The 22,155-nt window shown below is 40.4% G+C and overlaps 1 protein-coding gene across 4 annotated transcripts in view; it reads left to right on the top strand.

Annotated features, from left to right (window-relative positions):
- Window positions 1-22,155, top strand: part of LOC113444718 (cystathionine beta-synthase-like protein) — a 40,198-nt gene that overhangs the window by 6,173 nt on the left and 11,870 nt on the right. For all 4 annotated transcript variants that reach the window (XM_087937675.1, XM_026713576.2, XM_026713577.2 and 1 more), the window contains 8 exons: window positions 4,494-4,704; window positions 4,869-4,975; window positions 6,432-6,566; window positions 7,399-7,478; window positions 7,765-7,899; window positions 8,988-9,057; window positions 17,458-17,549; window positions 20,944-21,069. In XM_087937675.1, coding sequence (XP_087793801.1) covers window positions 4,494-4,704; window positions 4,869-4,975; window positions 6,432-6,566; window positions 7,399-7,478; window positions 7,765-7,899; window positions 8,988-9,057; window positions 17,458-17,549; window positions 20,944-21,069 — 956 coding nt within the window. The remainder of the gene's footprint in view (window positions 1-4,493; window positions 4,705-4,868; window positions 4,976-6,431; window positions 6,567-7,398; window positions 7,479-7,764; window positions 7,900-8,987; window positions 9,058-17,457; window positions 17,550-20,943; window positions 21,070-22,155) is intronic.

The raw sequence follows: 22,155 nt of genomic DNA, 5'->3' as shown, positions 1-22,155 counted from the left end.
TTGCTTATATGCACACATGTGTCAGATGCATATAATTATGCAAAGGAGAAGATCTCCAAGATTTGTTTCACCTGAAATTGGCAACCAAAGTTGACATGTTATAGAAGTTGAGTATTGTAAAGCTTTCTATCAAAATTTAAAAATGTATTTGGGATGAGATCATTTTCAACAAATGGTAAACACAGGTAAACAGGAACAGTCAGATTTCTTTTAGTTTAATCCATGAACAGTATTTAGTAAAGTAAGTTGCTTTATAACTGATATAGTATGTGTTTATAGCTAGTATTTGAAGAAGAGCAACAAAAAGCTTGTTCAGACATTTGCTAACATCATGGAAATGGTTCATTTAAGTCATCAAGTTCTGCCTTTATTTAATGTAGAATACAAATACAAATCTAACCCCTGCTTGAATATATTTAACAAAGGAACTAAAGAACTCTGTTTAATTACTTCCTCTTCCTGCCCTCTCATATCATGATGGTTTTCGATGGAAATGTTTTTCTGAGCATTCCATTGCAATTTTCTTGTAAGACAAGTTATGGCTTCTCTGGCAAGATTCTCAATTAGAACTGGGGTGGAAGTACTGATTTAAACCCATTAACCAAGGACCACTTGTCTAGGTATTATAAGCACTCTGCAATTACACCTGCAAGCAAACTGTTAACCAGTGCATCTTAATGATATCCAGTTATAAATCTCTAGGCTATAAGGTGATGCTATGAAGATTTTTTTTTTTTAGTGTCTGGAGGCAGTGTGGGTCTGGATAGAGAAAAACAGGCTTCGGTTCAATCCGAGCAAGATCAAGTGGTTGTGGACTTTTTGATTCCCTGATACTGGATGGGATTATATTCCCCTAGACAGATTTGCTGTGTAATTTGGTGGTCCTCTTGGACTCTCAGGTCCTATAGGAAAAGCAAATGGTAGCCATGACAAGGATAATCTTTGCACAAAACCATATTATGCATCAATTTGCTAATTCCTAAATTGGATGGCGCTATGCATACTCATGTCCTGTTCACCTCCTGTATGGACTAGTACAATATGATGCATATGGGGTTGTCCTCCAAAACCACCTGGAAACTGCATTTGGTTCAGAATATACTACAAGGATACAAGTGGTTATAAGTCCACTTTGGTATCACCCTGCAACACCGCTGCTTTACAAGCTGAATTGGTTAGTTTCAGCACCTGCACTCGATATTTTTGACAGATATATTAATCAAAGAGGATTTGATATAATCCCTTTGTGCTTATCTAAAACAACAGTTGGTATCCAATATAGCAGTCAGATTCCCAGCAATGAAAGTATGACAAGGTCATTTTATTACTCAACCACCCCTCCCACAAAAAAGGATCACAGTGCATTTTCCCTCTCAATAGTCTTGGATTTTGATTGGCAAGAATTCCGGTGCAAGACTCACCACTCATCTAGATCCTTCAGAGGAAAATCCACATGGATCATGGTGCTGCAGCTCGTCCCTCCCAATTTGAGTCTCTTCAGATGTATTGGGGCTACAGTTCCTGAAAGCAAGTCTGTGTGTGATCAAAGGCCATATAATTCTAAATAGCATCTACTTTGCTATAATATACTTTATACACCAGCTACTGTTTTAATACTTGCATTTACCTAGATGTATAAAAGTAAGAATGGAATTATCAAGCAGAAGTAACTGACAAAACCCTTACAATGCTCATAGAAGTCCTAAGAAGCCTGCATCAATGTTTACATTTAGCCTGAGAAATGGACAACCCCACAAATACAGGAAAGTCTCTTGCAATAAGCAGTTAGAAGAAATAAATTGATGACTTTCAAACGTCCAATTCCTCTTTCTCACCCTGCTCTACCCCCCCAATTTCCATATGATATGTTATAAAACTAGGACTGATACTGTGTGATGTGCGTGGTAGAAAAAATTAGAGATTATTTACCAGCCTTCTGGGATTATTTACCAGCCTTCTGACACTGGCAAGCATCCTGCTGGGGTGGGAGTTGCAGGCTTCAAAGAGATTGGACCAGATGAAAAGGCTTTTGGGCCAAATTTTTCCATGGAGAGCTAACAAAACTGATTTTGTTCACAAATAAGCAGCTGAGGGGGAGGAAGCTTTTATGCTGGATTGTGTTCCCTTAGCTTAGTTGGTTTTTCTTCACCACTAATCCCCCAAAACGTGGCCAAATAAATCATGTGGTTTTTTTTTTTTTTTTAAAGACATGCATATATAGTATGTGTTTGACCAGCAGATGCATTTCTGTATGAAAAAGTGTGTGTGCGTGCGTGTGTTTCTTCTTAGATGTCTTTTTTGGAATGTCAATGTACAAAGTTAAGCTGTTCCCCTTAATATTTATTTTATTTATTTGATTTGTCAGTTGCTTACAAGATAATAAGTATAAGGATAAACATAATTAGGAATCCATATAAGAAAAATAAAAGAAACAATAGGTTGGTAGGCACATTGGTGTGCTTATGCAGGCCCCCTACAGGCCTCTTAGGAAAGGGGTGAGGTCAATAGTAGACAGTCTAAGGTTAAAGTTTTTGGGGTTTGGGGAAGAAACCACAGAGTCAGGTAGAGTATTCCAGACATTGACCACTCTGTTGCTGAAGTCGTATTTCCTGCAATCAAGTTTGGTCCGGTTAACCTTGAGTTTGTATCTATTGTGTGCTCTTGAATTGTTATGGTTGAAACTGAAGTATTCATTAATAATAGCCTGGAAGGCCTCCAGCAGGTATAAGGAAAAACAGAGGGAAGAAGGGTAGCATTATTATTATTAACATAGACCTCAGCAATCTACAGTATCCTTCATAGATCTTTCTACTGTTTAGCTGTTGCTTAAAACATTGCTTGCAACAGATTTCCCTATGCTGGAATCCCTCAGAATCATGCTTGGCACTACCTTGTCTTTTTGAATCAAAGTAATGTCACTTTTATCCTTCTGAAACTTTTAATAAACCCTGTTTATGCAACAAAGGGATTTTTAAATTAATCACATTTCTGATATTATAGTTTCTACTAAACTTTGGTTGTTTAATTATTTATCCAACCTATTAAAGTTTTACCGGATAAGACTTGAGACTGATCTGAAAGTGGATTTAAAAGTGACAGGTTACAAGAATGAGAAAAGATGCTACACTGGACATACAAACTGGCTGATGTTTTAATATTTAAAAAAGATGTACAAATAACAAACCAAAATAATGACCTGGATAACTTTCCTATATTGGATTTACAAATGAGACTTGTCAAAGCCTTGAAGAGTTATATGGAAAGAGATCAATAAACATAGAAATCAACAGGGCATTAAAGAGACTAAAAATAAAGTTTATTTAAAGTAAAAGGAAGGAATGTAAAATTGGTTTATTTTTTTTAAGGTTAAGAGTAGATAAGATGTTATCTCTGATAACCCTTTAAGGACTTTTGTTGATTAGGACTGAACAATGAGGCTTCAAGGATTTCTTTACACGGGTAACCCTTGACATGCAATCTTTTGTTTAATGATTGAAGTTACAACAGCACTGAGAAAAGTGACTGACAAACCCTGCTCTCACTTACCACCATTACAACATCTCCACAGCGACATGATCAAAAGATAGGAACTTAGCAACTGGCATGTATTTTGGATGGTTGTAACCTCCCGAAGTCACACAGTTGCCATTTGTGACTTTCCCAAGATCAGTAGTTGTATTTTAAGAGAAGTTATTAAATTTGTTTATATTTTGATGAAGGAGAAAGTCACACACACACACACACACACACAATATTCTTATTTTTCTTTGTAGTTTTTCTTTTTTCCACATTCTATTTTTAGTTTATATTTGTATCTTTTTAATTGTAATTTTTAATAAAATTACTATTTTAAAAAGCGCCCACATGGTTACCACAGTTCTGAGATGTCAGCTCTTTCCATTCAAGTGAAGTATAACGAGAAATAGATGTGTTATGTATGCCTGTAAATTTATCTGCTAAATTTTTGACATATCTCAAATACCAACAATTTTATGTCTTTCACTCCCAGATGTTATCACAATAATTCTGTATCGATACCCTTGCTTTTATTTTGGAACCTGCATGAATTCTGAAACAAGTTGTACCCTATAGGTTATAAGATTATGGAATGTGAAATCAAGTAGGCTCAGAGTCAGCAGTCTGAGGAATATTGCTTTCTTAAATTTGTCTGGTTTAGAATTACCCGAAACATTATCCACATAGCTCAGCATCTTGGAAATAATGAGACAGTAGCAAAGCTATTTTTAAATAATTTATTTTGTAGTAGTATATGGGTGTAATCTGCCTGACTCAAAATAGTTTGGTCTACTTATTTTATTTAGCTTTCCAAAGGCCAAACCATTGGATAGTTACAGACAAAACAGAATTATAATTTATTGCCATGTTTTTTAAATTAATTTTTGATTGTCCGTGCTTATGTGCTTTAGTCATAATGACTGTTGTTAGTCCTGTATCGTACTACAATTGATCTCTTGTTTTCCCCTCTGGTCCAGATACAATGCCATCAATCCCTGCTGAAACTGAAATGGATAAAATGACTTGCACTCATGTTTCGGTTGACTGCATACCCAATGGAATCTTGGAGAAGGAATCTTATAGTTCGCCAGAAAAGGAGAGGAAGTGGATCAGGCCTGATGCCATCAGCAAGTGTACCTGGGAGCTTGGAAAATCTCCTTCTGAATCACCCCATCACCATGCTACATTGTAAGTGGTTGTTTGGTCAATAGACAGATGGAGGAAAGGCCTGATTGGAAGGTGGCTTTTATTGTAGGATGGCCATTCAGTTTCATCCATTCTGATGTTAGTTGGGGGTAATGAACTTTAGGATTATTTTCCAATAATATTGTATAACTTTCTTTCTGGTGTAGAATAAAGCCTTCAAAAATTATGCCGGATATCCTGAAAAACATTGGAGATACTCCCATGGTGCGTATCAACAAGGTTGGAAAGTTATGTGGCCTCAAATGTGAACTCTGTAAGTATTTGTTATAGTGATGCTTACTTGGAATTGTAAACATAAACATGTAAGGGGGCTCTTAATTTCAAAGGACCAAATCAGTCAGGAATTTAGTAGACTTTGTGACTTCATTATTTTTGAACAATGATGCTGTTTATGATATTATTTTGCTCTCAGTGCAGCAGTTGGAAACTGACATACAATCACCTGATTCTCCAGTCTGTATATTGCTAGTGAGGCTTAAAACCCTAAATTGTATAAGAACAATTTAAGACGTTGCATGAGGAACGTGATGGGTAGAAAGAAAACTTATTGGGAAAGAAGAGAAATAGCAATAACACTTATACTTATGTATCGTTTTACAATGCTTTTCAGCCCTCTCTAAGCGGTTTACAGAGTCAGCCTATTGCCCCCAACAATCTGGGTCCTCATTTTACCCACCTCAGAAAGAGGGAAGGCTGGGTCAACCTTGAGCCTGGTGAGATTCGAACTGTCAAATTTCAGGCAGCCAGCAGTCAGCAGAAGTAGGCTGCAGTACTGCACTCTTAACCACTGTGCCACCATGGCTCACATAATGCCTTGGTTCACCATGGCTCACATAATGCCTTGCCTTCCCTCACATTGGGAATACTGCATCCAGTTTTGGTTGCCACAATGTAAAAAAAGATGTTGAGACTCTAGAGAGCATGCAGAGGAGAGCAGCAAAGATGATTAGGGGACTGAAGGCTAAAGCATAAAAAGAACAGTTGCTGGAATTGGGCATGTCTGGTTTAATGAAAAGCAGGATTGAAGGTGACGTGATAGCAGTGTTCCAATATTTGAGGAGCTGCCACAAAGAAGAGGGAGTCAAGCTATTCTCCAAAGCACCTGAGGGCAGGACAAGAAGCAATGGGTGGAAACTAATCAAGGAGAGAAACAACCTAGAACTAAGGAGAAATTCCCTGACAGAACAATTAACCAGTGGAACAACTTGCCTCCAGAAGTTGTGAATGCTCCCACACTGGAAGTTTTGAAGAAAAGATTGGACAACCACTTGTCTGAAATGGTATAGGGTCCCCTGCCTGAGCAGGGGGTTGGACTACAAGATCCCTTCCAGCTCTATGTTCTCAGAACAGAAAAAGGTTCTGTATATGTCTGGTTTTGGGATCTGAGCTTATGGAAGAGGATTGTCAGACTATGTGGTTGCTTATGGAAGGTACAGGATACTGGGCTAATCCAAAACCAGCTTCAGAATTGATTCATCAGAGGCTGTTTGTTTAGTCCAATATTCAATTAGTATATGCTATCTATCAGCTATAAATATAATACTTATAGATATCTACGTATATGTAGATATCTGTGCATATATTCAGATATGCCTTTTCTTAGAATATGGATAGATGAAATGGCATTTGCCAAATCCCTTGCAGAAGGTTGGTGGGTGTCACTTTCTTGATTCATCTGAAACATATCCTACTTTAATTGTGGTATTCAGTGGCCAAATGCGAGTTTTTCAATGCTGGAGGCAGTGTGAAAGACCGAATCAGCTTACGAATGGTGGAAGATGCTGAAAGGGATGGGATTCTTAAGCCAGGAGATACCATTATTGAACCAACCTCAGGAAATACAGGTAAATAAATCCATTTGAAGTGTGGTATCGAGAAGTGAGTGGAATGGGATGTACTTTGCTGAAGAGGGTCTCCCTCCTACCCCTGGTCTTGTCAGAAAATAAGACTAGTAACAGATTTTAAATTTGTAAGGAAGTGACTGGATACTGAAGTGAGCAGGCATTAATTAAAAATGAGTAATGCAAGTCTTAGTTCTAACTGAATACTAAACACTGTTGGAACAAGTTTTACAAACTCGGGGGGGAATAACTGTTTTGCTTACCGTTTTTAAACAGTATACATTTCCTGTCTGCTATATGATTAATGATTTGACTGAGCAAATCAAATCATCCCTTTATGAAGGGATGAGGGAATGTTAAAGTGGTGTATACACAGTTTGGGACTATAATCTCATTCAGCCATGTAGGTGGTAGGTCAAGAGAAAAACATATGCATAGATAGAGATGTATGAAAAGTCTGTCTTACAGCTCAGCCATCTTTTTCTCCTGTTATCATTATGGGATCTAGCTGGTTCATAATGGCAGGACATAAAACAACTCTGGAATACAGGCTCTTGGGCAGCATTATCATATCTTGTTAGGATGGTCATTTTATACATTAGTCTTTCTCCCTAAAATACTATATTTAACTCAAACACTGAGAGCTGCTATCAATGCGTAACTGAGATCAAGTAGAATGATATATTTCCAGAAGTTTTATACCACATATCCCAATTAATATCAGCCATAAGAATTAACAGGGAGACTGGGAAATATCTGGACGATGCCAGGTTGTTTATTCTTGGTATATGTATGGCTTTTTTTAGTGACATTTTTTTTTTTTTTTTGGTTGCAGGAATTGGACTGGCCTTGGCAGCTGCAGTGAAAGGATACCGTTGTATTATTGTAATGCCAGAGAAAATGAGCATGGAAAAGGTCAGAGCTGTTTATCACTGAGTGATCTACACATGGTTGCATAACTTTACTGAGGCACCTTAAGTCAGCAGTGGTGGGTGTGAGAAAGTTGGACTCAACTTGCCATCTTAACATTTAACAAGGTTCTGCATGGGTTTTGTTAACGGAGCTAAAATAGCCGGTCTGGAACCACATTTGGTTTTGAATTGGCTCCATACCTGTAACTACTTTAATATTCTAGTTGCATAAGCATTGCCTATACACAGGCATAGACATTTTGGCTAATTTGATTATTGTTCGTAAACAGGTGGATGTACTACGTGCCCTTGGGGCTGAAATTGTGAGGACTCCAACAACTGCTAGATTTGATTCTCCAGAATCACATGTTGGAGTGGCATGGAGATTGAAAAATGAAATTCCCAACTCCCATATCCTGGATCAGGTAACTTATTGAACAAGAAAAATGGCTTCACTCTGGAAAATAGTTTTTTTTCATTTATTCATGCACTACCAATATAAAGCAGAAAAAATGCTTATATATTAAGAAATAGAATGAGAGGAAAAGTGGATGATGGAAACATGCTATCTTCTACTATTCATTGATTCGTTGTGACTCTCCCTGCAGATCATTGTAGGCCAATCACTGCTTAGATCATAACAAATTAATAGGGTGAAACATTGCTGTTCTCCTGTTTGACTGGTTTCAAGTGAACTTTTGTACAATCTCTTTCTCTCTGATGGACCTTCTTTATAGGATTTTAGCTATTAAAAAGGAGACACTCTTGGCACATAAGGATCAGCACAATACAATTTTTTCCCCAATATAATATAACAATACAATTACTCTACATACAAAGGAGGGGGGGGGAAGGTAAAAAAGGAAAGGAGAGGGAGGAAATTTGTGCTCTATGTTTGAGTTTAGAATGGTTTTCTTTGTGATCCTTAGTAAATTAATGTTAAAAGCATTACTTTATTTTCTGTTTTCTATACACACACACACACACACACACACACACACACACACACACACACACAATTTACATATAGAAATATCGAACACAATGTGACCATCCTGGAATTTCCTCCACCATATACACTAAAATAAAAGACAAATAACATATATGCTATTTATACATTGCTAGTCTTGTACAGTTGTTTTTGACCAATATACTCATTTTGACATATATATAGTGTTACATTCCGGGTCTGCTTAGCCTAGTTATTTCATGTTCCGACTCCCACCTCTCAATTCCAGCCATCGGTATTTGATTTGATTTTTCTGTTTTCTGATGCACTTTATAGTAAAAATAAAAATAGCATTGATATTAAAAAAAGCCAAAGGAAATAAAACAGCAACTCAAGCCATTTAAAATTCACTCTATTGGGGTGGGGGATGTCTGTTTGTGTCTTTGTAGGTGTGGTATATCTTGCATCTGCATTATTTCTGAATCTCACCTGCAGTGCTACTGAACAGATCAACCTGTTGTTGATCTTACATTTTCTCCATTCTCTCCCATTTGTTTTACACAGTACCGCAATGCCAGCAACCCCTTGTCTCATTATGACACAACAGCAGAGGAGATTCTTCAGCAGTGTGAAGGTACGTTTTATGCTTTACAAACAACTCTGTCATGGAAATGGGAGCTTCTTAGGAAACTGAAGCTATGTTAGGAGAGATTGATTAATAAGAATATGAGAGCATTCAGTCCAACAGACAACTAACTTTGCAGATAATTTGTAGGACTCGGCCAGTGGCCAAGTTACTTCCACACAAAATTTGTTTTAAGAGGTGGAATGAATAAAGATGTAAAAAAAATGCACAAATCTTAGATCTGAATGAACAATTGTTGAATTCCTAGATTGTTTAAAACAGATTTAAGAACCATAGATTTTCAAGGTAGAATATGTTCCGCAATCACAATAGCCCAAACCTGCAAAATAGTTGTCTAAACCCTATACTGCAAGTTCCCTGTAACATGAGTATAAGTCAACCCAAATCTATATCAAAGCAGCTTCTTCCACACATATACACAATTCCCAAATCAAAGTTTTACCATCCTCCTTTCTCTGCTAAATGTTGTGAGTATACCATGAAGAGAGGGCTTTCTTAAACCTCACCTGACCTTTTTGGGCAATATTCAGTTGAATACCTGCTTTGAACCTTAAACTGAGTACTCCCATGGTACAGGTGACATTTTTCTATAACTGGTAGCATTTGTTTATGATCTTGCTTTGGAGCAAAGGGGAAGGCTAAGATTCCCATATTGGCATAGCCAGTAGATTAGATTGGTTTTGTGGGTGGAGATGCCCCATACATGCTAAAGCTTTGAGGTCATGAGATCTTTCCATTCTTGACTCATTTATTCTTAAAATAGTATTTGTGTGCAACAGGTTCAGTTGAAGCCTACTTAATGAGATAGTTGCAACAAGTGTACATGCTAACCATATATGTATACAGAAGTATCTATGATAGACTGAAGAGATGGCAGAATACCAAAGAGTGCTGTAGAACCTTTATAGCGAAACAATAATTTTGATTTGGTTTACATGAGATATCAAACCCCATACAAATGATATTATAGCTTGGTATGTTGTATGAACAGGAGTCTGACTTTCCCATTAACAGTGACCAATTTAGAAAATACATCAGTCATTTTCTTTAGACATTACTAAAAATACCCTGAGGACAAGTTAGGGGAAGCCATGCATACCTTGAAATATGTGAATTTGGGTGGAGGCTCAATGTATTTTGGAAAAAATAATCCAGTTACAGCTGCTACTCATTTAATAACTATCTTGGTTAGTGGTTATTCACAACTCAACAATAATAAACAGTAATAAAAAATAAATTCCTGGCCAATGCCTGCTAATAATTCTGTTACTAACTGGAAACCAGCAGAGGGAGCTCCTACATAAAAAGTCCCTTTTTGCTTCTGGGTAAGACAGAGCAGAACATGCTTTGAAAATAAGTCAGAAGAAGCACTAAGAGACCCTTTTCAAGTTTCCATGTGAACCCAAAGGAAGGTGTTGCTGTTTTAAAATTTGTCTTAGTGTTATTGAATGAATTCTTCAAGCAACAGCATCTGTTTCTTTGAGTCACCGAGCTTGAAAAATATTGGGTTCTTTTCATGACCAGCAGAAGGTGCTGCCCTCATGCAAGATCCAAAGCATTTCTTCCAAATAAGTTTTAAAGTGTGACCACCTCTAATGTAAAGCAATTCTTCTTAGATTTTTTAAGTGGACCCACTTCTAGAATACTTACCTTAATTTTAGGATGTATTGGGAAGTATTGGGAAATTGTTTTAAACTTCATGTTGCAATTTAAATTAAATAAGATGCATGGGGATGTTTAATAGATGAAATTGATAAGAGGACAGAGACTCAAGTATTTTGGAAGAAATCCAAAATAAATTTAGTCATGTCAGGGAAAGGAGATAAATACAGGCTTCTTTTGCAAAAAAAATTGACCAAGAAATTAGAAGATGGATCTTTGCATCTTATGTTAGCAACTGCAGGAACTTTCCAGTTGCAGCCTAAGAGTTTTGTACCTAAAAATGAAGACACCTTAAACATAACCTATTATTACATAAAGTTTTGTGGATCATTATTTCATATGAGATGCAGAGAATGCAGTTCTTAGAAAGGAATATTATATAACCCCAAGCTGTAGCTTGGACAGGAGGAGAGAAAAGGCAGAAATCATATAAGGAGAGGGTAGAGTTTTGAGAGAGCTAACTATTCATTCTTGCATTTGCAAGCTGATTATAAAATGTGATACAATAAGAACTGATTGCTTTATCAATGTTAATATACAGGTAGTCTTCAACTTACAGTAGTTCATTTGATGACTATTTAAAGTTACAATGGTGCTGAAAAAAGTGACTTATGACCATTTTTCACACTCATGACCATTGCAGCATCCCTATGGTTATGTGATTTACATTCTGATGCTTGACAACAGACTCACATTTATGACGGTTGCAGCATCCTAGATCAAGTAATCACCTTCTGCACCTGTGATGACCCGTAGTCTCTCAAAATAACCCAAAACCCCAAACATATATTTAAGTCCAGTAAGGCCTTCAACTTAACTTCACTGTTTTATTAGGCACAATTTAAAGTCACAAAAGTAAATAATGAGGCTAATAGAAAACCAAAACAAACCGCATTGACGAGAGTTCTGAAGCAAGCCAAGATAATTAATCATACATTCCAGGAAGATAAGGGAGGAGAGTCCATGGGAAGAACGCCAGCAAAGATAAACCTCTTTCAAGGTAAACACTAATTGACTCCAGCAATTCTAACTAAAACTTGTATACGTAGCTCCCACCTGCAAGCCACAAGGAGGATCATGGTAATCTCCTCTTGAGTAGACCTTGCTATTCCCTGATCCTCTCCTCCCTGCATGACCTAGGATGGATAGGGGATGGGCCTGGATCCTCTTCTGATTGCTCAGCCAGCCTCTGCCCTTCCCCAGCCTCCTCCACCACCTCTGGAGCCAAATTCCCACTCCCTGTTGGCTGTTCCTCATCTTCCTCAGAGTCAGACTCCATCAGGGGCATGACACTATCCCCCCCCCCTCAGGGCCCCCTCCCCCGGGACCAGGTGGACGAGGATGTTGAGGAAACCGAGTGTGAAAGTCCTGGACCAAACGACGAGCGTGAACATCAGTGGCATCAACCCAGGTGAAGTCCTCTGGTCCATAACCTTTCCGTGCCACCAAATACTGAAATCAGCCCCGCAACTGGCATGAATCTCGGATGCTATCCACTTCGTACTCCTCCTCTCGCAGAGGGGCTACTGGGGCTGGCTGTGATAGAGCCGGTCTATGTGGACTGTCGGGCGAGACAGGGGCTAACAGGGAACGATGAAAAATAGGATGGATACTCATGGTCCGTGCAGGGAGAGATGATAAGCCACAGGATTGATCACTGCCTCGACTGGAAAAGATCCCAAGTAACGGTGATTGAGCTTTTTTGATGGTTGCGTCGTTGGTAAATATCGAGTAGAGAGCCAAACCTGATTGCCAACCGCCAAAGGTGAAACATTGCGACGATGTTGGTCTGCAAACCATTTAGTCTTCCTTGGCTCTCTCTAGTTGATTGTGGACCATGTGGTGCACAGCTTTTAACTCCTGCAAAAATGTATCCACTGCTGGAACTGAGGAATCAGACGGGGCTAAAGAGAAAAGTCGTGGATGAAACCCATAGTTAGCAAAGAAAGGGGACACAGGTGGATGCATGTTGAGCATTGTTATAAGCGAATTCTGCTACCGGCAGCACTTCCACCCAATTGTCTTGTTGAGTATTGCTGAAACAGCGGAGGTACTGCTCCAAAATAGCATTCACTCTCTCTGCCCCCCCATCAGTTTTGGGGTGATGAACAGACGACAGAAGCCTCAACCTGCAGTTTTGCGAGTAGGGTCTGCCAGAAGCATGCCGTAAATTGTACCCCCCCAATCTGATACCATGTGGTCTGGTAACCCATGCAACCGGAAAGCATGGGAGATAAACAATTGAGCTGTTATATTGGCCGATGAAAGACCTGCACACGGAATAAAGTGGGCCATTTTAGTCAACATATCCACCACCGCCAAAATGGTTGTGGCACCATTCGATTGTGGTAACTCAACAATGAAATCCAATGAAACTGCCCCCCATAGTCGTTCTGGCGTGGGCAAGGGCTGCAAGAGACCAGGGGGTGCACCAGAAGCATACTTGGCTTGGCGACAGATCCCACAGGACACCACATATCCCGACACATCATGTTTAAGTCTCGGCCACCAAAATGTCCTAGAGATGAGGTGCAGTACTTTGAACACCCCAAAGTGTCCTGCTGCTGGACTATCATGACATTGATGTAGGATAAGGCCATGAAGAGGACCTCCAGGCACATAAATGCGACCACGGAACAGCAACAGGTCCCCAGTATAAGCCCAAAGAGTTGTCTTCCATTCTCATCCAATTCTCGATGTCGAGCTGCCACAAATGGGTCCTGCCTCTGCGCCTCCTGAATCTTCACTTGAAGGTCCACAGGTTCCTCAGTGGCTGCAAACCACTCCAACGGAATCACCGTTCGGGGCAAGATTTTATCCTCCCTTCGGGTATACTCGGGCTTCTGAGATAGGGCATCGGTGCGTTGATTCCTTCCACTCGGAACATAGGTCAGCCAGAAATCGAATCGAGAAAAGAATAAGGACCATCTCATGTGATGCTGGTTCAGTGTCCAAGCTGTACGGAGGTGTTCCAAATTGCGATGATCCGTCCAAACCTCGATTTGGTCACGAGCCCCCTCCAGGTGGTGCCGCCATGTCCCAAAAGCAACCTTAACCGCCAATAGCTCCTTGTCCCAAATCGTATAGTTGCACGCTGGAGCTGACAACTTCCAGGAATAATAAGCGCACGGGAACAAGATGCCTGCGGGAACATAGGCCTGGAGGAGCACTGCACCAACAGCCACATCGGAAGCATCTGTTTCCATCACAAATGGCTGACCTGGATCAGGGTGTTTGAGGATAGGCTCAGAAGCAAAGGTGACTTTCAATGCCTCAAAAGCTGCCTGCTCCTCAGCACCCCAATGGAACTTCTCCCCCTTCTTGAGCAGATTAGAAAGGGGAGCAGTCAATGCAGCAAAGCGGGGAACAAATGTACGGTAGTAGTTTGCAAACCCAAACAGTCGTTGCACATCCTTTACCCGCTGTGGAGGTTCCCACCCCTGCAATGATCAAATTTTTTCCAGGTCCAGTTCCACCCCAGCAGGTAAAATATGATGTCCCAAGAAGTCAATCGTGGTTTGTGCAAACTGACACTTCTCACGTTTAGCAAACAGATGGTTATCATGCAAACGTTGCAACACCAGCCGTAGATGCTGCCAATGTTCTTGCAGGGAGTCTGAGTAAATCAAAATGCCATCAAAATAAATGACCACGAATTGATCCAACAAATCACAGAAAACATCGTGCATGAAGTGCATGAACACAGCTGGGGCATTGGTTAATCCAAAAGGCATCACAGTATACTCAAAATGCCCATACCTCGTCCAGAAAGCTGTTTTCCACTCGTCCCCTGCACAAATGTGAACCAGATTGTAAGCCCCACACAAGTCCAACTTCATAAAGATCTTAGCTTGACGAAGCTGCTCAATCAGTTCGGGGATGAGGGGAAGCGGGTACTAATTCCTCACTGTGATTGCATTCAGCTTGCGGTAATCACAACACAAATGTAGCTCCCCCGATTTCTTTTTTACAAAAAGCACCAGTGCAGCCAATGGGGAGGTAGAAGGCTGGATAAACCCTTTCCGGAGGCTCTTCTCAATAAAATCCCGCAACGCAGCCAACTCCGGTTCTGACAGGGAATATATCCGACCCACCGGCAATTTTGCATTGGGCAACAAGTCAATTGGACAGTCATACGCCCGATGCGGAGGCAACTGATCCGCCTTCTTCTCCCCAAACACATCAGCAAAGTCCAACTCCGCAGGTAGATCCAGGTCCACGGGCGTAGCCACACTCCCTGCACAGGAGAACAAGCAATGGTTGGCACACCTATCAAGGAACTGCACAGCTCCAGGCGACCAGACAATCTGTGGATCGTGGGCCTGTAACCACTCCAAACCCAGCACCACCGGAAAATGAGGCACTGCTGCAACGTAAAGCAGTTTCCTCCACATGCTGTCCATTACGCATGCAAAGGGGTTTGGTTGCAGCAACCACAGGTCCCGAAAGAAGGGGCCGACCATCAATCGTCTCCACCGTTACTGGTGGAGATACCTGTTGCTGAGGAATGAACCACTGCTTGACAAAATGAGCATCCATGAAATTGGCTGTGGCCCCTGAGTCGACCAGAGCTGGGATCTCCACCGCTCCCACACCAGGCATGAACACACTTGCTGGCAGCACAAGATGCTTCACCAGTGGCGACTGTGGTGGAGATGTCAAAGGTGGCGAGGATGGCAAGGTTGGTGAAGATGGCGGGCCTATGGACTTTACACCCTGACCTGCAGACACCCGTAGGCCGAGCGATGCTCGTTTCCTGCCACCGCAGATGTCACTGCTGTGGATGTCTTAACAGGACACTTGGCCGCAAAATGGCCTCGAATGCCACAATAGAGGCATAAACCATCACCACAACATCTATTCTTTTCTACTTGAGTCAGGCAAGGGCAGCCAGCCCCCAATTGCATGGGTTCCTCCAAAGGCACTTCCACCAAGGGCGCCATCTTGCTGGAAACAGATACGGTCTCTGTCCGTCATCTCACCCGTCACTGCTGAAGTCTAGCGTCAATACGAAGACACAAATGCATGAGCTAAAGGGTGTGAGGGATTCAGTGCACACCAACTCATCCAGGAGCTCCAACGGCAAACCCTCCTGGAACTGGTGTAATAGTGCTGCCTCATTCCATTGTACATCCTGAGCAACCATCCGAAAACTAGCAATATAATCCATGAGTGAGGCACGCCCCTGCTTCAACTCTCTTATATGTCTGTTTGCTGTTTGGCTTCGAACAGGGTCCTCAAACATGGCCTGAAACTGACGGCAAAACTCGGCATAATTGTCCAACACCTGGTTGGGCTGGGTCAGCAGAGGCATCGCCCAACGTGCTGCAGAGCCTGACAACAAACTAATCAAAAACCCCACCTTATCCCGGTCAGTGGGAAAGTCCTCAGGCCGAAGGCTCATGTAAAGCTTGGCACTGCCCAAAAAATGCTGGAAATTGGGCCAGCGAACCATCAAATTTATCTGGCACTGCCACTGGGCATTTTTGGCGTGGCCAGGGAGCTTGCACTTGTGCCACCTGTGCAGTCAAAAGAGCCACTTGCTGAGTTAACTGGGCAATCTCTGCTCTGAGCTGGTCACCCCACAAAAAGCAAAAATAAGTTGAAGGGGTGGCTAGAGTCAAAATGTGATGACCCGTAGTCTCTCAAAGTAACCCAAAACCCAAAACATATATTAAAGTCCAGTAAGGCCTTCAACTTAACGTCACTGTTTTATTAGGCATAAAGTCACAAAAGTAAATAATGAGGCAAAAAGAAAACCAAAACAAACCGCATTGACGAGAGTTCCGAAGCAAGCCAAGATAATTAATCATACACTCCAGAAAGATAACAGGGACAGTCCATGGGAAGAACGCCAGCAAAGATAAGCCTCTTTCACAGGAAACATTAAACTTTGACTCCAGCAATTCTGACTACGCAGTTACAAACTTATATACATGGCTCCCACCTGCAAGCCACGAGGAGGACCACGGTAATCTCTTGAGTAGACCTCGTTTTTCCCTGATCCTCTCCTCCCTGCATGACCTAGGATGGATAGGGGATGGGCCTGGATCCTCCTCTGATTGCTCAGCCGGCCTCTGCCCTTCCCCAACCACCTCCACCACCTCTGGAGCCACACTCCCACTCCCTGTTGGCTGTTCTTCCTCTTCCTCGGAGTCAAGTCTACACCAGGGGCATGACAGCACCCTTCTGACAAGCAAACTCAATGGGGAAACCAGATTCACTTATCACCCATGTTACCAATTTAAGAACTGCAGTCATTCACTTCACAAATGTGGCAAGAAACGTTGAAGAATGGAACAAAACTCACTTAACCAATTTCTCACTTACCATAAATTTCTGGCTCAGTTGTGGTTGTAAGTTGAGGACTACCTGTAATTGCCACAATTTATATAAGCCATATTGAGTAAAGTATGAATGGAAAAAGAAGTAGGTCAGTATGTTCTTATACATAAAATACCTAAAATATGAAATGCTCATCAACATTGATAGGCTGCTAAAAGTAGGGATTGTACTAAAATGACACATGCATAGAGCTACTTTTTTTCCAATGATAGCTTTCAGAATGTATAATAGGAACGTGAGACATCCCATTATTGTATCCTCTTTTTCAGAGTTACTAATATGAAACCATCTTGACTTAAGTAAGAGCATAATAAATGTTTGTTATAGCTCATCTAGATACAGCTTTTTAATATTAGTAAAATATTTCTGCCTGTTCAATAGGTCAAGTAGACATGATTGTGGCTGGAGCTGGCACAGGAGGCACCATCAGTGGTATTGCCCGAAAAATCAAGGAAAAGTGCCCTGGATGCACAGTAAGTCCCAAAGAAGAACATCAGGTTCACTTCTGAAGTTACTGATAGGGGTTTCTCTGTGTGTGTAAACACCTGTACACATGCCTTGTAAATTACCTTACAGACACTTACAAACGGCAGGTGATTCAAAAACGCTATTTCCTTCTCCATGGAAACTACAAGAGACAAATAAAATGTTTTATCTTGCTGATTACAAAGGTGATTTACAGTCATTCCTTTATGACTGAAATCTTGTTTGTAGAAATGGCTATTTTTTATAAACCTGATTGCTCTTGAGTTCATTTGCTACATTTAGCCATGGGAACATGTCTGCAGAGAATTTGGACTCTGTGTATGTTCAGTTCATTCCTATAATGATTACACTTATTTTTCAAGCACCAAAGAAATACTATGACATGTTACCACATGGCAGAACCTAGTGGATTTACAACCGTATTAAATGAGTGAACAGACATTCTTGGTGTGTCTTATGTATTACTACATATGTTTTTTGGTAATTTCTTCCCTTTGTCTCAACATTAGCTTCTGGCATAGCACTATCCAATATGAACTTTCCCATTTATTGAGAACACTACAGATGTTATATTCAGTTTCTGAGAAATAAAATCAATGCAGAGAATTTGTTATTAGTTGTAAAGTCGTGTCCTGTGGTGGTCTCTCATGAAAAGAAGACACTTCGCAAAGTTGTCTTGGGATGAGAGTGCAGAGAGAACTCCAAAACCCTCTTTTATTAGAAGCAATCTTTGTTAACGTAGCAATTTTGTTAATGTCCTATCACAAACGCATTACATCACACAACATGCACTGATCATTCGCATAAAGCATACAAGGCTGCAGAGTTTAAGTTTGCTACAGTTCTGGTTAAGAAATGGCAACAATTTGTCCTTGCTCCTTGCTTCGTGTTCCAGCCAACTACCAGAAGGCTCCGTTGTCCTAGCACGTACACAAAGAACAAAGAATCATAGTTTCCACAGTGTCCAACCCATTGCGACCCCATGGACAATGTTCCTCCAAACCTTTCTGTCCTCTACCATCTTCTGGAGTCCATTTAAGCTCACGCCGACTGCTTCAGTGACTCCATCCAGCCACCTCATTTTCTGTCATCCCTTCTTCTACTGCCCTCAATCTTTCCCAGCATTAGGCTCTTCTCCAGTGAGTCCTTCCTTCTCCTTAGGTGGCCAAAGTATTTGAGTTTCATCTTCAGGATCTGGCCTTCTAAAGAGCAGTCAGGGTTGATCTCCTCTATGACTGACCGGTTTGATCGCCTTGCAGTCCAAGGGACTCACAGGAATCTTCTCCAGCACCATAGTTCAAAGGCCTCAATTCTCTGGCGCTCAGCCTTTCTTATGGTCCAACTTTCACAGCTATACATTGCAACTGGGAAAACCATTGTCTTGACTATATGCACTTTTGTTGGCAGGGTGATGTCTCTGCTTTTTAGTATGCTATCTAGATTTGCCATAGCTTTCCTCCCCAGGAACAAGCGTCTTTTAATTTCTTGGCTGCAGTCCCCGTCTGCGGTGATCTTGGAGCCCAGGAAAATAAAATGTGTCACTACCTCCATTTCTTCCCCATCTATTTGTCAGGAATTGAGAGGGCCAGATGCCATGATCTTAGTTTTCTTAATGTTGAGTTTCAAGCCAACTTTTACACTTTCCTTCTTCACCCGCATCAAGAGGCTCTTTAGTTCCTCTTCACTTTCTGTCATTAGAGTGGTATCATCTGCATATCTGAGGTTGTTGATATTTCTTCCGGCAATCTTAATTCCAACTTTTGATTCATCTAGCCTGCCTTTCTCATGATGTGCTCTGCATATAAGTTAAATAGGCAGGGTGACAGTATACAGCCTTGCCGGACTCCTTTCCCAATTTTGAACCATCAGTGGTTTTGTGTCCAGTTCTCACTGTTGCTTCTTGACTTGTATATACAGATTTCTCAAGAGACAAATAAGATGGTCTGGTAGTCCCATCTCTTTAAGAACTTGCCACAATTTGTTGTGATCCACACAATCAAAGGCTTTAGCATAACCAATGAAGCAGAAGAAGGTGTTTTTCTGGAACTCTCTAGCTTTCTCCATGATCCAGTATATGTTGGCAATTTGATCTCCAGTTCCTCTGCCTCTTCAAAATCCTGCCTGTACTTCTGGTAGTTCTCAATCCACATACTGCTGGAGCCTAGGTTGTAGGATTTTAAGCATTACTTTATTAACATGTGAAATGAGTGCAGTGGTGTGATAGTTTGAACATTCTTTGACATTGCCTATCTTTAGAATTGGAATGTAAACTGACCTTTTCTAATCTTGTGTCCACTGTTGAGTTTTCCAAATTTGCTGGCAAATTGAGTGTAGCAATTTTATTGCGTCGTCTTTTAAGATTTTGAATAGCTCAGCTGGAATACTGTCACCTCCGCTAGCTTTGTTGTTGCTCAGATTTCCTAAGGCCCATTTCACTTCACATTCTAGGATGTCTGGCTCAACGTCAGTGACCACCTCATGGTGGTTATCAGGGACATTAAGCTCATTCTTATATAGTTCTTCTGTGTAATTTTGCCACATCTTCTTAATCTCTTCTGTCTCTGTTAGGTCCCTGCCATTTTGGTCTTTTATCGTGCCCATCTCTGCATGAAACTTTCCCTTCATATCTCCAATTTTTCTTGAAGAGATCTCTGGTCCTCCATATTCTATTGTTTTCTTCTATTTCTTTGCACAATCCTTCTGTTTGTTATTATACCTAATGCTTTTGGAAATAAGGTTTTGGATGCTAGTGTTGTATTGATAAGAGTGGAGTGGGTTAACATATTTCTGGATAAACTACTGCTCTCACATTCCAGGTAAACATTTAGAAAGGAAAAAAAATGAACCAGAGTTCTATAAAGAGTGGGAAAAATAAGCATCTAGGAAAACTTTTGATTAAAAAAAACTGAGAAAAGTAAGGTGCTCCATCCCCACTGTACATCTATATTAAAACTCATTATCTCAAGATAATTTTCTCTTTTGGAAGCAAACCCAAGAAGTTGTACTTTCTTTATATACGCTTGCATGATTTGCTGTCTTAAGATGATGAGTACGTATACATTCTACTTTAATTTCTTTTCTTAAATTAAGAAAAACTATGCTAAATTTGGTGGGAAATCAAAATTTATCCAAGTAGGAAATTTTTCCATAGGACAATTATTTTAAAATTGTCCCAGATCATAGAATTACACAAATACCAAATTAATAAGGGCAAATGGTTTTTATTTATTTATGGTTCCAGACTGAAAAATGGAATACCTACACAATACTTAACTTTTAAATGGAAGTACCAAAAGTTCCATTATTCAGTTTAGACATTGTCTTTTTAATTTCTGTGTATTTAACATCAAAATACTATTTCAATAACAAATTGCTCTGCAGATTGTAGGTGTTGATCCTGAAGGATCTATTCTAGCGGAGCCTGAAAAATTAAACGTAACTGACAAGACAACTTATGAAGTGGAAGGTATTGGATATGATTTCATACCCACAGTTCTGGATAGATCGGTAAGGAAGGTTTCATATATACATACTTATATATATATTTGCTTTATTGCTGTGATTTTTAACCTTGGCAACTTTAAGACTTTGGACTTCTATTCCCAGAATTCCACACCTCTTAAAATTGTCACAGTTGAGAAATACTGCTTTAGTGTGAACCTCATTGAAATCCCTTTTGTTCTTAAGTGCAAGACTAATCTTTTTTCTTCTTCTCTGATCCAAACTTAGCCTTTAATCTTTGTGATATTCAGGTTTTATTTTGATTCCTGACCTTTAACAGATCTGATCCTACTTTTGTCAATTTCTGAATTTTGGAAGACAAATTATTATTACATGGATTTTCCAATATTTATAACAGGACTTATTCATAGTAAAACATGACTTAGGTGCTCTTTCTTAAAAGCAGTCTGCTTGCTTTATATAGCTTGTGTAGATTAGCTAAACTTTTGAGCAGTGAACAGCACAGAAAAAAATGGAAGATTCAGAAAGGTATTGTAAGGTACTTAAATGGGAACATTTGAGGATTGATGAGGGTGCCCTGTTGACAAAAGGGAAAAATCCTGGATTACTGTACTTTAATTGTACTGTAATTTAATTGTATTATTGGATCCAGATAATATTTTTTCCTGACATTTGTATCAGTGGACCTAAAAATCCACTGCTAAATCCATTCCTCCTTTCCATACATTTCTGACATATCTAATCAATTCTGGTCATCCTAAATGAGATTGAAGCAATAGCAACCAGCAGGTTTTCAACAGAATAGCTTGCCTCCTAGGGTTGTGGGTGCTTCATCACTAGAGGTTTTCAGAAAATAGACTGGACAACCACTTGACCAGGATGGTATAAGATTGCCTGCCTGGAGCAGGACGTTGGATTACAACAGTGGTCGGCAACCTGTAGTCCGCGGCCCACTGGTGGTCCACGAGAAAATGTTGGTGGTCCGCAGAGAAATGTCACCCCCAGAGCAACCCCCCAAAGCAATTAATCCAGGCTGCATGGGAACATAAGGCTGCGCCACCCACATGGCCCGCGGGAACCCTCCCCACCCACTCACTCCTTACCTGGCAGACTTGCCTGCTAAGTTGCTAT

Source organism: Pseudonaja textilis, chromosome 7 (genome assembly GCF_049901715.1).
Source record: "Pseudonaja textilis isolate UNSWEBS1 chromosome 7, rPseTex1.2, whole genome shotgun sequence".
NCBI classification, from domain to species: Eukaryota; Metazoa; Chordata; class Lepidosauria; order Squamata; family Elapidae; genus Pseudonaja; species Pseudonaja textilis.
This window is presented reverse-complemented; position numbering and strand designations above follow the sequence as displayed.